Raw genomic sequence first — 18,030 nt, forward strand, 5'->3', positions numbered from 1 at the left:
CCGCTACAACAACAACAACAACAACGAATTTAGACACATCTCTGACTCCCTAGAAGTGGTTGATCCCCTGGTCCCAAACTCTAATCTGGTGATTATGACGAAATCCTTAGAAGGAAAGAAAGCCGATACACCGATGTACCGCGTCATCCGAGGTACATATGCACAACTGCTACATGAACATGTAACCAGGAACTTCAAAACCTTTTTAACTGATGCATTGGTAGGCACGAATGCCACTGGGTGTGGGACATTTAACCACTCATGTAACACAGATCACACCTTTAGAATAAGTTTTAGAACGTCCTTTAGTTTTGCCGAATTAATTGCCATAAAAAAATCACTGCAGCTTGCTGCAGATGGTATGTATAATAATCTTTACAGACAGCCTTATTGCATGTCAACTTCTAGCCAAAAAAAGAACATCTAACTACTGCGTGAGTGACATATACAAAGTTATTCAGGAAGGTAGGTTTGATGAGGTTAATATTATATGGACTCCCAGTCAGTGGAAGAAGCGTTAAGAAGTATACGTAACAAAAATGAAGATGACTGGCAGCAAGAATTTAGTGAGTTCACGACACTCAAACTGGGTACTTATTCACATGTAAATTTGATAGGGTTGAAAACCCCATGGTTTAATAAATGTAGATTGACTCCACGGCAAATCAAGACGCTTAACAGAATCCTTGCTGAGTACACTTTTGATACCGCTTACTTAAAAAAGATTAAGGCCATTAATAACGATCGCTGTAGATGTGGTCAAATTGATGACTATCGTCATCAAACCTTTGACTGCAGTCTGCTCTATGAAACCAGGGAGGAATTCGAGGTCCACCAAAATTGTACTAACTTCACTGAAATATTTCACAATTTTGATAAAACACAAAATCGCTCAACTAGCGCAATTTTCGCAAGAAATCGAAGCTAAATTCTAATTCTTGTTATATTGGTTTATTGGCGGCACTCATACCGTCCACCACTCTCACTTTATTAGTACATCGCATCCCTTTTTTTTGGTTGCACAAATGCTCATCTGCACTCGCATATGGACGATAAACATATAAAGCCGATTTTCCACAATCAAGTCATATATTGTCATCAATAAAGTTACACTCAACTTGTCGATATTAAAAAAAGACACTAGCTACATGATCGTCTAGCACCAAGGGGAATATATACCAGGGGTGGGCAAGGCCGAGGCCGATAGGAGCCACATGTAACTTCTAAATGCTACAAAGAGCCACAAAAAAACAACAAAAACAAAAATTTTATTTTTAAATAAAATTATTATTAGAAATGAAAAACATTAATTGTATTATTATTCTAATGTCGTAAGATAGATATTAAAGAAAATTCTAAGGATCCCTTTGGCCCAATTTTCAAAATCTGGTTTTACGTCAGTTAAAGCTGTTCGTAACAGTTCTGTTAAATGTTGGTTCGTCAATAGGTACGTTCGCTTAAATCTCCAGCAAAATATATCCAACAGCAAAATTTCGGCGAAATGTCATCTGTTCTCTCACAAGAGAAAAATATCCAAGAGAGTACGCGAGCCGAAAATTTGCTGAAACTTGCAAGTTAGACGAACAGCTGATAGAAATTTTGTTTACATTCAAAAGTATAAGATTGAAAACGTGAGAAAATAAATCCCGAAGTCTTATCCGGACACAGTTCACTGACTAAAAGAATAATTATTTACTTCTTATAAGTTTTATTAGTCGTATTTTACTATTTGAACTTCCAAACCTTCAAATTCAATTTAAGGATTTGCGTAAATTCCAGACAGCTGTTTTTGATCAGCTGTTTTCTTGTTGGCAAACATTTTTCCAGCAGAAACTAGCAGCTTTCTCTCGAAATGTCATTTTGCTCTCTCAATTTACCCTACTTTGCAAGTTTTTGCGTACGCGAACACAAAAAGCTGATAGTTTTTATAACTTTCAATAATTATCAGGTACGCGAATGCAACTAATTGTGAACGGTATTTTGACTTTACGAATTTCATTGTAGAGTACAGACTCATAGTTATACGTCGTACCAAAAATTGGATATGTACGGGACGCAGCTGTTTTCAAAAGCGGTTATTTTAAATCTGGTACTTATTGCCGGAATTCAAGCAATAGCAAAGCTTTATGTTGAATTTCCAGTGCCTTATCTTCTTTTCATTCCAAAAACTCCAACTCTTTTTCGCTTTTCTTAAAAAGGAGTATTTCGGATATTGTAAATTCATCCTCAATTATGATACAGTAAAAAGGGTTTATGAAGTATGCAAACGTACATTTAAATAATTTAAAATCGGCAAATCTTTTTTCAAAATCCGCTTTTAAATCATGTGCAATATTTTTTCTAGCCATGGAAAATTATGAAATATTCTTTTTGTGAGATCATAAAAAAGACGTAGTTTAGCTTCAAAACTTAAAATAATTTACGACAAATCAAAAACATGTTTCTTCTCTCCTTGTAGAGACAAATTCAAGTTTTGCAAATGTGTCATCACATCGGTAAAGAACATTAAGTCAGAAAGCCAATTTTCATTCTCCAATTGCGGCTAAATTCCGTTCTTAATTTGCATATGTGTATATAACAAGTAATTCTCACATAAAAAATATATATATATATATATCTCATGATCCACTGATCGGATCTTAACCAGATTAGTATAGGCCCACCGAGACACTACCTTTCCGATGCAAAAAGAATTATCGAAATCGGTTGACGTGGTCCAAAGTTATGCGGTAGCATACATAAAAAAACAAAAAAAAACAAAAATATTCCGACGAACTGATAACCTCTACCGCTACCGCTGGAAATTCACGTCGATGATACACAAATTCCGACGGTCAATACCCCCAAAATACTCGGAGTAATATTCGAGAGTCTGCTCTCCTTCTCTGCGCACGCAACCGCTATTGTCAATAAAGTACAGAGCCACAACAAGGTCCTCAAGCCGCTAGCCGGCAGTAATTGGGGCAAAGACAAAGAAACGTTACAAGCAACATACAAGGCAATAGGCCGGCCGGTTTTAAATTACGCAGCACCAGTGTGGTCGCCGGGGACTAGTAGGACGCAGTGGATGAAGCTACAGACGCCAAAAAACACCCCACTTAGGATAGCGACTGGATGCCTTCTGACGTCGCCAGAACACCACCTGCATGACGAGGCGAAAATGCTCCCAGTCAAGGAGCATAACAGACGTGGCCACCCAAACAGACAGCTGCTTGCAGAGGAGCCCTCGCCCTGACACGTCAGGAGGCATCTCTACGAACTGAAGGACGAAGTCCAGAGGTTCATTAATCAACCTCTGGACCCGTCAGCATACCGACAGGCCCTGAACGACATTCACAGGGAGTCAGTCTCGAGTTATGTAGACTCCAGACCTGTGAATGCCGTTCTAGGCACACAACCACCGGACATTGACGAGACGGAGCTTCATCTGCCTCGGGAGACAAGAACCACAATAGCCCAACATCGCTCTGGCTACTGCAGCAGGTTAAACTCATACCTGAGCAGACTAAACGCGGATGTGCCAAATGAGTGTCCGGCATGCGGAGGGACCCCTCACGACACTTAACATCTCTTCGCATGCCCGGAAAACAAGACAACCCTAACGCCTTTGTCCCTGTGGACCGACCCTATGGTTGCTGCACGCTTCTTAGGGCTGCCGTTAATGGAACTTGACGACGAGTGAGATATTAACCGATCTGGGCGGGGTTGTTGTAGCCGCTACAACAACAAAAACAAAACAACAACAACAACAACAACAACAACAACAACAACAACAACAAAAACAACAACAAAAACAACAACAAAAACAATAACGCCAACAACAAAATTATTATATATAAATAGGTGGCAACACTGGATGCAAGTGGTCGGAAAATTTGCGCTTGTATGCTTAACTGCCAAAATAAATAAAAATATTAAACTAAATTTAATAAAAAGGTGACAAAACGTTGAAAGAGACTAGAAGTAAACAAGTGGCAGTGGAAAATATATGAATTCTGATAAGATTACCCAGAGTTATAGAGTGGGCAGTCATGGTGAAATGAACTGAAGGTGGCGCATTCCCGAAACCGCTACTCTGGTTTTGCCGACTTTGACATTTATGGCAATACGTAAACAAACTTTTTGTTTAGAAACAAGTGCAAACGTATTGTGTACTTTCAAGCGAAAAATCGAAGTAATTCGTGCGTTCTGAAGTAAAAAACGTTTTATTTGTAATAAAAAATGTCGTGTCGTGTGTTGAATTGCAGCAGCCGTAGGGGTGAAGCCCCCAAATGCAGTTTTTTTTGTTTCCCCGCGAGGACGTCTTGGCCAGAAAGTGGGTAGAGTTCTGCCGGCAGGAGAAGCCATACAATTTAGACACCAGCGTAATATGCATGAAGCACTTTACGGGCCACTTTTAAACTCGACATGTTTAGTTGAAAAAGTTGAAATACCACAATTTACAAATTAAAATCGCAGGTAAGCAAGCATCGACCACTTTCTGCAGGAAAACATGCACTGCGACAAGATATTATCACTTTTTTGGCACCTGCAATACAAACACAAAGATTCTAAATAGTTAATTAATAAGACCTATTCTTTTGAACACATTTTAAGAGTGGTTGTATATTTTTTGTTAACGTAGTGCTTAATTTGCTATATTCAAAGATGGCTTCAGAAATTGGTGAATCGAGAAGAAAATACGTTTTCTCACTGCAAATTCACAACTGTCAACTCATTGTTCTTCGCCATATTCTTTGTTTACCCGTTGCCACAAATGTCATTCTGCGGGAATGCGCAATCTTGTATTCTATCGTTCTTGGTGGGTAGTAACTTATAGCAATATGGCCAGCGGCGGACATGAGACCTGTGGAAAATGCAAGAAAAAATTTGCAAATGATGAATGTATTGGATGTGAAGGGGTATGCCAAAATTGGTTCCACTCGAATTGTGTGAGCATAACAGCTCCGGAGCTGAGGCTAATATCCAAGAATAGGAACCTGAAGTGGATGTGCGACGAATGCAATGGCCAGTATGTCCATATGGTAGATACTTCCATCAAGAAAATTATGGGTGAAATGATGGAAAGTATGAAAATAGCTATGGAAAAAATGGTGTCAAGCAAATTAACCGAGTTAATGAAGAAAAGCGGAAATATTCGGACCAACAAGGAGAATGTGGCAACTTATGCGAATAAGGTTAAAGAGGGCAAGGAAGAAGTTATCATTGTACACCCAAAAAAGCAGAGTCTGACAAGTGAGACAACTAAGAGGTAATGCAAAGAGAAATTGAATCCAACGGAGATGAAAGTAGGAATTGAAAACGTCAAAAAAATAAGACATGGTGGCATTGCAATAACATGCAAGACCAAGGAAGAAATCCAGAACATAAATACTGAAGTGATAAAGAAGATGGGGAAAGAATACGAAGCTAAAATTCCTGAACTGAAGAGACCAAAGATGAAATGGAAGATGGTGAATTGTTAAATGCATTAAAAAATCATAACCCAGAAATAGTCAAGGCGGATTTTAAAATTGAGGTTAAAATCAACAAGAAAAGTAGGAATACGTTTATGGTAGTACTAGAAACTGATCCGCGGACGTTCCGAAGAATGATTGAAGAAGGAAGACTTAAAATCAAATAGCAGAGGTGTAAAGTACATGAGTATTTGGCATTATCGCGATGCATGAAAGGTGGAAAAATAGGGAGCACGCCATAATCCCGACTTTGAAGATCCCGACTAGACATAATCCAGACAATTTTTAAAAATCCAGACAATACAAAATCCAGACAGGACATAATACAGACATACAGACAGACATTTTTTCGGATTATGACATACGTGAACGTACTCTTTGCCCCATTCAGCTTATACTGCATGACGTATCACGTAATTTTCTTTCGTATCGTTTTCGATCCATGAACGGGGTGTATAATGAAATCCCGATATACAAAATACCGAAAATAAGAATCCCGAAAGACATTATCCAGACACGACCAAATCCCGACCAGACATAATCCAGACACGACCAAATCCCGACCATACATAATCCCGACAAGACACAATCCAGACAAGAAATCCCGACAAAAAATCCCGACAAAATGTAAAAATAATGAAAAAATCGCGCGATTTTTTAATTATTTTTATATTTTGTCGGGATTTTTGTCATGATTGTCTTCTGTTTTCCCTCAAAAATAATGTATAAAAGACACAGTTGTTGTTATTGTTGGAAGGGCTTACTTAGCCCGTAATTGTCCGCAGGCTCAACTAACGGAAGGCCCAGGAGATTTGATATTTCGATGAGGTATAACCAGAGGGATGTTAGTTGAGTTGGATTGAGTGAGCATGTGAAGAAGTGGTTGGTGTCAAGGGGGGAATCTCCACATGCTGGACACTCATTTTCGATGTTGGGAGGCGAGTTGGGCCATCTCGTTGGGGTATCTCGTGGCAGATGGCTCACTCTCGTTCACAGGTGGTGACTGGCACTGATGACGGCATTCACTTGACTGGCGTTTGTAAATACCGTTAATAGCCTGTCTGTACAGTCCCAGTCCCAGGGGTGCTGTGCGTAGTGCTGGACCTAGTCCTTCAGCTGAAGCAAGTTCGAGTGCTGACAACTGTAGCACCTTACTGGGAGAATTTCGGCTTCACTGTGTATGTGATGTTCTGGCGACATCAGAAGACATCCTCTGGTTGTCCAGGGTGTTGTATTGTGGTATGTCTTTAGTTTCGTTCACTGCGAACCAATTGTCCCCGGCGAGCACACAGGCGCTGCATAATTTAGAACCGGACGGCTTTGTATGTTTGCAACACCGTTTCTTTGTCTTTGGCCAAGTCCTGCCGAATTGAGGACTACGGCTCTGTACTTTGTTGGCAATTTCGGTTGTATGCGCCGGGAACGAGAGCTAGTTCTGACAATTTTCCGGTAATTCACCGTTGGAATTAGTTTGCCATCGACGAGAATACACAGCTTTCGTCCTTGTGGTAAAATGCCGAGAAGGTTAGGTTCCTTGCAGTGAAGCATAAGTCATCAATTTCATTTCCGGACGCATTGTATTTTTTTTTGTCTGGATTGTGTCTTGTCGCGCGATTTTTTAATTATTTTTATATTTTGTCGGGATTTTTGTCATGATTGTCTTCTGTTTTCACTCGAAAATAATCTATAAAAGACACAGTTGTTGTTATTGTTGTAAGGGCTTACTTAGCCCGTAATTGTCCGCAGGCTCAACTAACGGTAGGCCCGGGAGATTTGATATTTCGATGAGGTATAACCAGAGGGAGAGGGGGGATGTTAGTTGAAGGATTGAGTGAGCATGTGAAGAGGTGGTTAGTGTTAAGGGGGGAATCTCCACATGCTGGACACTCATTTTCGATATTGGGAGGCGAGTTGGGCCTCCGTTGGGGTATCTCGTGGCAGTTGAAGCTCACTCACGTTCACAGGTGGTGATTTGCACTGATGACGGCATTCACTTGACTGGAGTTTGTAAATACCGTTAATAGCCAGGGGTGCTGTGCGTAGTGCTACACCTGGTCCTTCAGTTCAAGCAAGTTCGAGTGCTGACAACTGTAGCACCTTACTGGGAGAATTTCGGCCTCACTGTGGATGTGACGTTCTGGCGACATCAGAAGCCATCCTCTGGTTGTCTAGGGTGTTGTATTGTGGCATGTCTTTAGTCCCCGGCGAACCAATTGTCCCCGGCTTTGTATGTTTGCAACACCGTTTCTTTGTCTTTGAGGACTACGGCTCTGTACTTTGTTGGAAATTTCGGTTGTATGCGCCGGGAACGAGAGCTAGATCTGACAATTTTTCGGTTATTCACCGTTGGAATTAGTTTGCCATGGGAGCACTCCCGACTTTGAAGATCCCGACTTTGAAGATCCCGACTAGACATAATCCAGACAATTTTTAAAAATCCAGACAATACAAAATCCAGACAGGACATAATACAGATATAACAAAATCCCGACCAAATAAAATACAGATAACACATTATTCAGACAAGACAGAATCCCGACAACTCAAAATCCCGACAAGACACAATCCAGACAAAAAAAAGTACAATGCGTCCGGAAATGAAATTGATGACATATGCTTAAATATAAACGGTTACCACTCCACATTTTTTCGCTTCTTCACTGCAAGGAGCCTAACCCTCTCGGCAACCATTTTACCACAAGGACGAAAGCTGCGTATCCTCGTCGATGGCAAACTAATTCCAACGGTGAATAACCGGAAAATTGTCAGCTCTAGCTCTCGTTCCCGGCGCATACAACCGAAATTGCCAACAAAGTACAGAGCCGTAGTCTTCAATTCGGCAGTACTCGGCCAAAGACAAAGAAACGGTGTTGCAAACATACAAAGCCGTCAGGTTCTAATTTATGCAGCACCTGTGTGCTCGGCGGGGACAATTGGTTCGCAGTGGACGAAACTAAAGGCATGCCACAATACAACACACTGGACAACCAGAGGATGTCTTCTGATGTCGCCAGAACATCACATCCACAGTGAAGCCGAAATTCTCCCAGTAAGATGCTACAGTTGTCAGCACTCGAACTTGCTTGAGCTGAAGGACCAGGTCCAGCACTACGCACAGCACCCCTGGGACTGGGACTGTACAGACAGGCTATTAACGGTATTTGCAAACTCCAGTCCAGTGAATGCCGTCATCAGTGCCAATCACCACATGTGAACGAGAGTGAGCTTCAACTGCCACGAGATACCCCAACGACATGGCCCAACTCGCCTCCCAAACATCGAAAATGAGTGTCCAACATGTGGAGATTCCCCCCTTGACACCAACCACCTCTTCACATGCTCACTCAATCCAACTCAACTAACATCCCCCCTCTCCCTCTGGTTATACCTCATCGAAATATCAAATCTCCTGGGCCTACCGTTAGTTGAGCTTGCGGACAATTACGGGCTAAGTAAGCCCTTACAACAATAACAACAACTGTGTCTTTTATGCATTATTTTTGAGTGAAAACAGAAGACTGTTGTGTAAGTAGTTGGCAACCCTATGTATGCAAATTAATAAGTAAGAAGCAAATGACAAAAGGAATAAATGAAGATTCATTACAAAGCAAACACTCGTATCGAACACTACGTAACATGGTGTCAGATCGCGGTCGAAAATAAAGAAATACATATATATTTTCATCATGCCCACAGAGAAGGCGCAAACAACGGCAGAAAGCAGTAAAGTGGTCAGCATGGCTACAACAGTTACCCCATTGGATTTAAAGGCTACCAATTTGTCACTCGCATGGAATAATTGGAAAACTGCGTTCAAAATATACATGCGCGCAGCGGGCCTGGAGCAACAGACCGACCAGCAAAAGGTGGCACTATTACTGCACCACATAGGACCTGATTCGCTCTTGGTGTTTAACTCGTTCAACTATGACATTGATACGGTGGGCTACGATGAACTCCTAAAAAGTTTTAACAACTACTTCGTGCCTAAAGTGAATGTGGTTGTGGAGAGATACCGGTTCTTCTCCAGAAAGCAAGCTGAAGAAGAGACAATTGAAGAATTCGTAACTGTCTTAAAGAACCTTAGCCTATCATGTGAATTTAAAACCCTACGTGAAGATTTAATAAGAGACATTTTTGTGTGTTTGCTTTCGCCAAAGTTTAAAAGCGTCAAAGAACGCTTACTCAGCGTAGTGGACTTAAAATTAGATAAAGCGGTGGCAATCGCAAAAAAAAAACATGGTATTAGCCAAAGAAAACTCAGCCGAATTGGGTGCAAACACTGAAAAGTTTATAGCAGTTATCCGTAACAGAAGTAATAACCACGCAGTTATGCAGCAACAACAAACAAAAGTGCAGGCCGTTCCTTGTACCAAATGTGGAACGTGGCATAAATACAAATGCCCAGCAGAAGGGGTAAAGTGCCATAATTGCGGTAAACTCAACCACTATGCTAAAATGTGTTATATGCGAAAAAAAACTAACGGCGGTGGAAATTCCCGTATGTATGTGAGAGCAGTCGAAAAAGTAGTAGACAGAGCAGAGGACAATTCAGGGCAGCAGATGTGTATGTATGAGGCGGATGAAGGCGAAGAGGAAAGCGCGTTATTTGTTGGCGAAATCAGCGAGCGGCAGGCGGATACTTACAAAAGCAAAGATGTATGGTACATAAATATATACATAAGTAAAGTAGAGTTAAGATGTCAGGTCGATACAGGGTCACAAGTGAATTTGATCTCGAAAGCAACAGCAGATTTGTTAAAAGCGCAAATAAATTACAATGTAAAGAATACAATTAGAACTTTCAGTGGTGAAAAACTGGAAGTAGTTGGTACAACTAACCTTAAATTCGAGTATGCAAACAAAACCTTTGAGGCGATATTTTACATACTAAAAATGAGTTGCCAAAATGTCTTAGGTTTACCTACAGCAAAAGAGTTAGAGCTTATAAAGATGGTTAATGAAATAAAGAGTGAAGATTTGTTGGAAAAGTACTCTGAAACGTTTAGTGGATTGGGTGTATTAAAAAGAAAGTGTGGTTTACAACTGACGGAAGGTAGTATCCCAACCGTGGACGCATCGCGTAGAATTCCGTTTAGTTTGTACGAACCTTTAAAGCGGGAAGTGAAACGAATGATGGACCTTAACGTTATAGAGCCGGTAGAAGGCCCAACAGAATGGGTTAGCTCTATTGTGATTGTGACCAAACCAAATGGCAATTTACGGATATGTCTAGATCCCAAAAATTTAAATAAAGCAATAGTAATGCCGCGTTTTACGTTGCCTACGGTGGAAGAATGCAAGTCTAAAATGTTTGGGTCTCGAGTATTTAGCACATTAGATGCCAGTTCGGGCTTTTGGATGATCCCATTAAATGAGGAGTCTTCGAAGTTATGTACGTTTATAACTCCGTTCGGTTGTTACAAGTTTTTACGTCTGCCTTTTGGCATAAAAGCAGCACGCACCTGAAATATTTCATGCGGAAATGGTGAGGCTATTTGGGGACATTCAGGGTTTGATTATATATATGGACGATTTTCTGATACATGCGGAAGATGTAAAAGAGCACAGTAAAATACTGGAAAAGGTGTTGAAAAGAGCAAATGAAGTAGGGTTACGGTTTAATAGGAGTAAATCCAATATTCTTAAGGAAAAACTTAAATTTATAGGGCACATTTTCATAAAGAGGGCATACAGGTCGATCCGGAGAGAGTAAAATCAATTGCTGAAATGCCAAAACCCACTAATGTAAAAGACCTTCAACGATTCTTAGGTATGGTCAACTACCTGGGTTCTTTCATCAAAAACTTGTCAGCAAAAAACCAAAACTTACGCAATTTACTCAAAAGTGATTAATTATGGCACTGGCAGGACGTTCATGATAAGGAAGTTGAATACTTGAAACAAGAACTTACAAAAACGCCTGTTTTAGCGTACTTCGATCCAAATCAACCAGTAACGTTGTCTGTTGATGCATCCCAGTTTGCAGTAGGAGCATGGTATTAATCCTCTTGCTTATGCGTCAGCCTCTCTGTCTAATAGTCAGGTTAATTACGCTCAAATTGAGAAAGAGATGTTCGCAATTTTGTTTGGTTGTACAAAATTTCACCAGTACCTATACGGAAAAAAACATCACGGTAGAAACAGACCACAAACCACTTGTACCTCTTTTCGATAAGCCTTTATATAAAATACCGGCACGTCTTCAAAGATTTAGACTACGACTGTTAATGTACAACTTGACCGTTAAGTATAAGCCTGGTACACAAATGTATATAGCTGACACCCTATCCAGAGCCCCGATTAAAGAAATAACGGACGCCAACGTAGACAAAGAACTCGACTTACATTGCAACGCAGTAATTGCACACGTAGCCTTACCAGAAAGGGAGATAGAGGATATTAAAAAAGCAACGGGTCAGGACCCGGTCTTCCAAAAAATCTGTAGATATTTAAAGACAGGTTGGCCATCGTCAAAGAAAGAAGTGGACCCCGATGTAAGCCCATATTACGCATTCAGGGACGACATAAACGAAATCAAAGGGATATTATTAAAAAATAACCGGGTAATTGTACCCAAATCTTTGAGAACAAAAATGTTATCCTATATTCATGAAGGACATATGGGCATCCAGCGATGTCAAGAGTTAGCTCGAAGATCTGTTTATTGGCCGAACATAAATAACGACATTTTTAACCTAGTGACAGGGTGTGAATCTTGCGTAAGGCACAGAAATTCAAATTGTAAGGAATCGCTGTTAAGTCACGAAGTGGTTGATGTTCCCTGGTACAAGTTAGGGGCGGATTTATTTGAATTTAATAACAAAATGTATCTTTTAGTAGTTGATTACTTCTCCAAATATATAGAAATCGAACATCTAAGTGGCGGTTACTCGTGCCAACAGGTTGTTATAAAGTTTAAGTCAATTTTTTCGAGGCAGGGTATTCCAGTAGTCCTGTTAACATTTAGCTCCCAGGAGTTCAGGCACTTTTGTAACGAGTGGAAAATTGATCATCACACCTCTAGTCCATATCATTCTCGCTCGAATGGTCTCGCTGAAAGGTCTATACAAACTATTAAAAAACTACTATATATATATATATATACAACTAAGAGTCAAGAAACGGGATCAGATCCGTATATAGCTTTGTTGCACTATCGGACCACACTTAAAAATAATATGCCCAGTCCAGCTGAACTGTTAATGTCGCGAACGCTTAGAACAAAATTACCGCTAGTTAGAACAGAAATGAAAGCCAAAATAGTAGACCAGAAATCGCTCAAAAATCGGTGCAAACAAAGACTTGAAGAAGTGACACGCAGGTATAACAGAACTGCAAAAGAGTTGAAACCAGTTCAGAAAGGAGATCGAATTTATTATAAGAAAAATCCTAAGTTCCTATGGGTACCAGGTCAAATTGTACAAAAATGTGAGGAACCTAGGTTTTTTACAATTTTAGATGAAAACAAAAATCTGTACAGAAGAAATAGTGTGGATATCATGAAAATTCCAGAACAAAAACCATCGATGTTAAATAGCTCCGAAGTAAATAACAGCAGTAATAATATGGCAAACAATGAGCCAGATATAAACGAAAAGACGGAGTCGGGTGCGAGAAAGGGAAGTGATATCGATATATCACAACCGGAACTCGAGAACACTAGTACTCTAAGCGCAAAAAACCAAACTATTAAAGAAAATGTCATCACCACCAGAAGCGGTCGTAGAATAGCTCCACCGCAAAAGTTAGATCTTTAGCTAATTGTCCCACTTACATGTAAGCACAGTACTTTAGTTTCGAATGTATATCTATATCTAGCCAAATATGTTTTTAATTGTATTGTATTACTTTAATTTCAAATTTACGTACATATTTAGTCAAATATGTTTCTAATTATATTGTATCGGAAAACAAAAGGGAGATGTTGTGCAAGTAGTTGGCAACCCTATGTATGCAAGTTAATAAGTAAGAAGCAAATGACAAAAGGAACAAATGAAGATTCATTACAAAGCAAACACTCGTGTCGAACACTACGTAACAAAGACAATCATGACAAAAATCCCGACAAAATATAAAAATATTAAAAAAAAATGGCGCGATTTTGTAATTATATTTTGTCGGGATTTCTTGTCTGGATTGTGTCTTGTTGGGATTATGTATGGTCGGGATTGTGTCTTGTCGGGCTTATGTATGGTGGGGATTTGGTCGTGTCTGGATTATGTCTGGTCGGGATTTGGTCGTGTCTGGATAATGTCTTTCGGGATTCTGTATTTCGGTATTTTGTATATCGGGATTTCATTATACACCCAATAATTAAAAAATCGCGCGCGCGTCATTGGGAGAGGTGTAGAGTACATGAGTATTTGGCATTATCGCGATGCATGAAAGGTGGAAAAATATGTGTAAAATGTGGAGGGAATCATCTGGCGGCAGCAATACAATGCACGTAATCCCGACAAGACACAATCCCGACCTTACATAATCCCGACAAGACACAATCAAGACAAGAAATCCCGATTTTTTAATCGCGCGATTTTTTAAGTAGTTTTATATTTTGTCGGGATTTTTGTCATGATTGTCTTCTGTTTTCACTCAAAAATTATGTATAAAAGACACAGTTGTTGTTATTGTTGTAAGGCCTTGCTTAGCCCGTAATTGTCCGCAGGCTAAACTAACGGTAGGCCCAGGAGATTTGGTGATTGGCACTGATGACGGCATTCACTTGACTGGAGTTTGTAAATGCCGTTAATAGCCTGTCTGTACAGTCCCAGTCCCAGGAGTGCTGTGCGTAGTGCTGGATCTGGTCCTTCAGCTCAAGCAAGTCCGAGTGCTGACAACTGTTGCACCTTACTGGGATAATTTCGGCTTCACTTTGGATGTTATGTTCTGGCGACATCAGAAGACATCCTCTGGTTGTCCAGGGTGTTGTATTGTGGCATGTCTTTAGTTTCGTCCACTGCGAACCAATTGTACCCGGCGAGCACACAGGCGCTGTATAATTTAGAACCGGACGGCTTTGTATGGTTGCAACACCGTTTCTTTGTCTTTGGCCAAGTACTGCCGAATTGAGGACTACGGCTCTGTACTTGGTTGGCAATTTCGGTTGTATGCGCCGGGAACGAGCGCTAGATCTGGGCTCGAATCGTAACATCCTTTCATGGATCGAAAACGATACGTAAGAAAATTACGTGATACGTCAGGCAGTATAAGCTAAATGGAGCAAAGAGTACGTTCACGTGTGTCATAATCCGAAAAATGTCTTTTTACGTGACAAGTGGTACGCTATCGTATTTTCCGGTTATTCACCGTTGGAATTAGTTTGCCATCGACGAGAATACGCAGCCTTCGCCCTTGTAGTAAAATGGTTGTCGAGAGGGTTAGGCTCCTTGCAGTGAAGAAGCGAAAAATGTGGAGTGGTAACCGTTTATATTTAAGCATAAGTCATCAATTTCATTTCCGGACGCATTGTAATTTATTTTTGTCTGGATTGTGTCTTGTCGGGATTTTGAGTCGTCGGGATTTTGTCTTGTCTGAATAATGTGTTATCTGTATTTTATTTGGTCGAGATTTTGTTATGTCTGTATTATGTCCTGTCTGGATTTTGTATTGTCTGGATTTTTAAAAATTGTCTGGATTCTGTCTAGTCGGGATCTCCAAAGTCGGGATTATGGCGTGCTCCCGAATTGTGTGAAGGCAAACGGTAAGCTACAATTAAATTTAGATTGTAGCCACAGTGTACTCAGTAGCGAGTGTCCTGTTTATCAAAGAAGAATGAGCATGAAAAGAAGAACAATTATGTATGAAAGCATATAGCAATCCAAAACAAAGGTAAATGAATCTAAGAGGCGTCTAATAGTTTTAAATGTTAATGGTCTGATTGCTAAAAGAGAAATGATTTCTGTATTTCAACATGAAATTCGACCAGTCGACCCCCCCCCCCTTTGGTGATAACCGATAATATAAACATGAAATGTACAGTACTACACACACCAAGGATATCGGATCATTATATAACTGATATTGCGATTTTAGGGTGACTCACATGTTCTACAGGTGAGCGAAAAAAGTTTCTTATGAAGGGAAAGATTGATTACGAAGTGGTATCTAAAGTAGTACAGAATAAATTAAGAAATAAAAGTAGTTTAAACATGGATTGTGGGACAAAATATCACTTTTTAAAACAAATATTGAGTGAGAGTATACAGGAAGGCAGGAGACCGGATATGTGGGTACGAAGTAAACCGTGTCCGTGGTTTTCGGCAGAAATTAAACAACGCATGGTGGAAAGGGATGTAGCTTATAATAGATTTCTCCTGTTGAAAGAAACAGGCTACTGGTATTTAGAGGCGTGGGAGCTATATAAACAATGTAGAAATAAATTTATTAATATTTGGAGGAATGCAAAGAAGAAATATCATGAGGATAGTTTTGAACGACTGAAGAAAGAGCCAAAGAAACTTTGGAAACATCTGAAAACTCTATATAGAGCCGAACCTAAGCAAATGAAGAGTGTTATAATTGGAAATCAACATGTGTTTAATGCAGATGAAATAGCAAATGGACTAAATCAGTTTTTCGTTGGTAGCGTAGATGAAATTGTCGAAACTATATCCAATGGAAATAGCTACGAAATGGAATTGAGAAATGAAAACATTTCCCTCAGTGAGTTTCAAGATGTAGATAAGGGAACTGTTGAAAAAATTGTCAAAAATCTAAAAATTACGAATGGCCCCGATGGCATAAGTTGTAGATGTAGTAACAGATATTGTTCAACAGTCACTTGCACAAAAAATGATGCCGAAATAAGTAAAAACATCAGTGATTGTGCCTGTTGCCAAAATCAAGGGAAGTGTTCATTGTAATGACCTCAGGCCAATTAATACTCTCCCAGTAATAGAAAAAGTGATAGAGACCTTAGTACACAAAACATTATTAAAGTATATATCAGAAAATAGATTGCTGATAAAACACCAATCAGGCTTAAGGGAGCAATATAGCACAGAGTCGGCTTTACAACTTGTTATTGAAGATTTGCTAAAAACAATTGATAAAGGAGAAGGAACATTTGCAGTTTTTCTAGACTACAAAAGAGCATTTGAAACAATAAATAGAAAACTATTGTTAAAAAAATTAAGGGAAATGTATAACATTACTGGTTGGGTTTATGAATGGTTGGAAGATTACCTAAGTGAAAGATATCAAACTGTGAGATTTAATAATGTAGTGTCAGATGAGAAAGAAGTCAAAAGTGGTGTTCCACAGGGAAGTAAACTGGGGCCGTTGTTGTTCATAATGTACATAAATGACTTACCAGAAGTATTGCAACATTGTAAAGTACATATGTTTGCAGATGACACACTGATTTATATAAGTGGAAAAGATGTACTGGATCTGAGTAGCAAAATTAATGAAGAATTAACTACCGTATGCGAATGGTTATGTAAGAATCAATTATGTGTTAATGTACAGAAAACAACATGTATGGCATTAGGTAAGACTAGATTTAGGGAAGAAGCCGAAGTGAGAACAAGGGTTCTACAACGCTAGAATGGGTTCAAAGGCATAAGTATCTAGGGGTAATTATAGATAACAATTTGACATTTAAAGAACATATTGAATATATAAATGGTAAAATAGCAAAGAAAGTAAATTTATTGCATAGATTAACGAAAACTATTTCCAAAGCAGGAAAAATTAAATTATTTAAAATGATTTTGATACCCCATATAAGATTTATTTATTTATTTATTAATATTATATTTTATAAATCAATTTATAAAATATATTAGGAGGCTCGGCGACTAGGCCATTTGCCTCGCAAGCAAAATTATATTTCATGCAGCAGGTTGTGTTTGTTGAGGGCGTCGCTTAGCAACTTTATTGTATGTTCATCACTGCAGTCTAGAGTTGCAGTCAAGTTATTGCTATAACCGGAGATGGGACAGTCCTTAAGGATGTGTTCTATACTGAGGGGTTCGTTACATTCCCGTTGAGCTACGCGACTGTAGTAATGCTCAGATGTAAATTTGCTTACGCCTACTCTCATTCTTGCTATTGTTATGCATTTTTCGCGTGAAAGGTCCTTATGATAGTTCAGTCGGTCACATCTGACGTTGTGGGTCCTTAAAAAACACTTGGACGATTCCCACAATCTATCTCTGGTTGCTCTGAGGTACGATCTATGGAAATTCGTCATGGCAGTGACCAAGCAAGGAGACTCTGCTACAAGTGGCACACTAAAAGCTTGTTTAGCAGCTTTGTCTCCTAGCTCATTGCCTGTTATCCCCATGTGTCCGGGTATCCATGTCAGTTTAATATCGTCGTGTTTATTAATTCTCCCCACTACGTATCTGTGCGCTTCACTATTTCGGTCCATTAACGATTTTAGCACACTCAAGCTATCCGAGAAAATGACGGCCCGTTTTTTGATTCTGGTTGCGTGTTGGACGGCAAATTTAATTGCTGTTAATTCGGCGTTAAAAATACCAGCATATGGCGGCAGAAGGGCTTGATGGAGTTGTTGATGAGTTCCATCCATCCGTTGTTCTATAACAGCATAAGACGGTGATTC

The 18,030-nt window shown here is 39.6% G+C and overlaps 1 protein-coding gene across 1 annotated transcript in view; it reads right to left on the minus strand.

Moving 5' to 3' along the window:
• Positions 1–15,549: 15,549 nt before the first annotated feature.
• Positions 15,550–18,030, minus strand: part of LOC108363442 (RNA-directed DNA polymerase from mobile element jockey-like) — an 8,564-nt gene continuing 6,083 nt past the window's right edge. Inside the window, exon 3 of the mRNA XM_017616807.1 lies at positions 15,550–15,563. Within this exon, the coding sequence (XP_017472296.1) occupies positions 15,550–15,563 (14 nt within the window). The remainder of the gene's footprint in view (positions 15,564–18,030) is intronic.

Source organism: Rhagoletis zephyria, unplaced genomic scaffold (assembly GCF_001687245.7).
Source record: "Rhagoletis zephyria isolate East Lansing unplaced genomic scaffold, Rhagoletis_zephyria_1.1 Rzeph_scaffold_01280, whole genome shotgun sequence".
In the NCBI taxonomy this organism is placed as follows: domain Eukaryota; kingdom Metazoa; phylum Arthropoda; class Insecta; order Diptera; family Tephritidae; genus Rhagoletis; species Rhagoletis zephyria.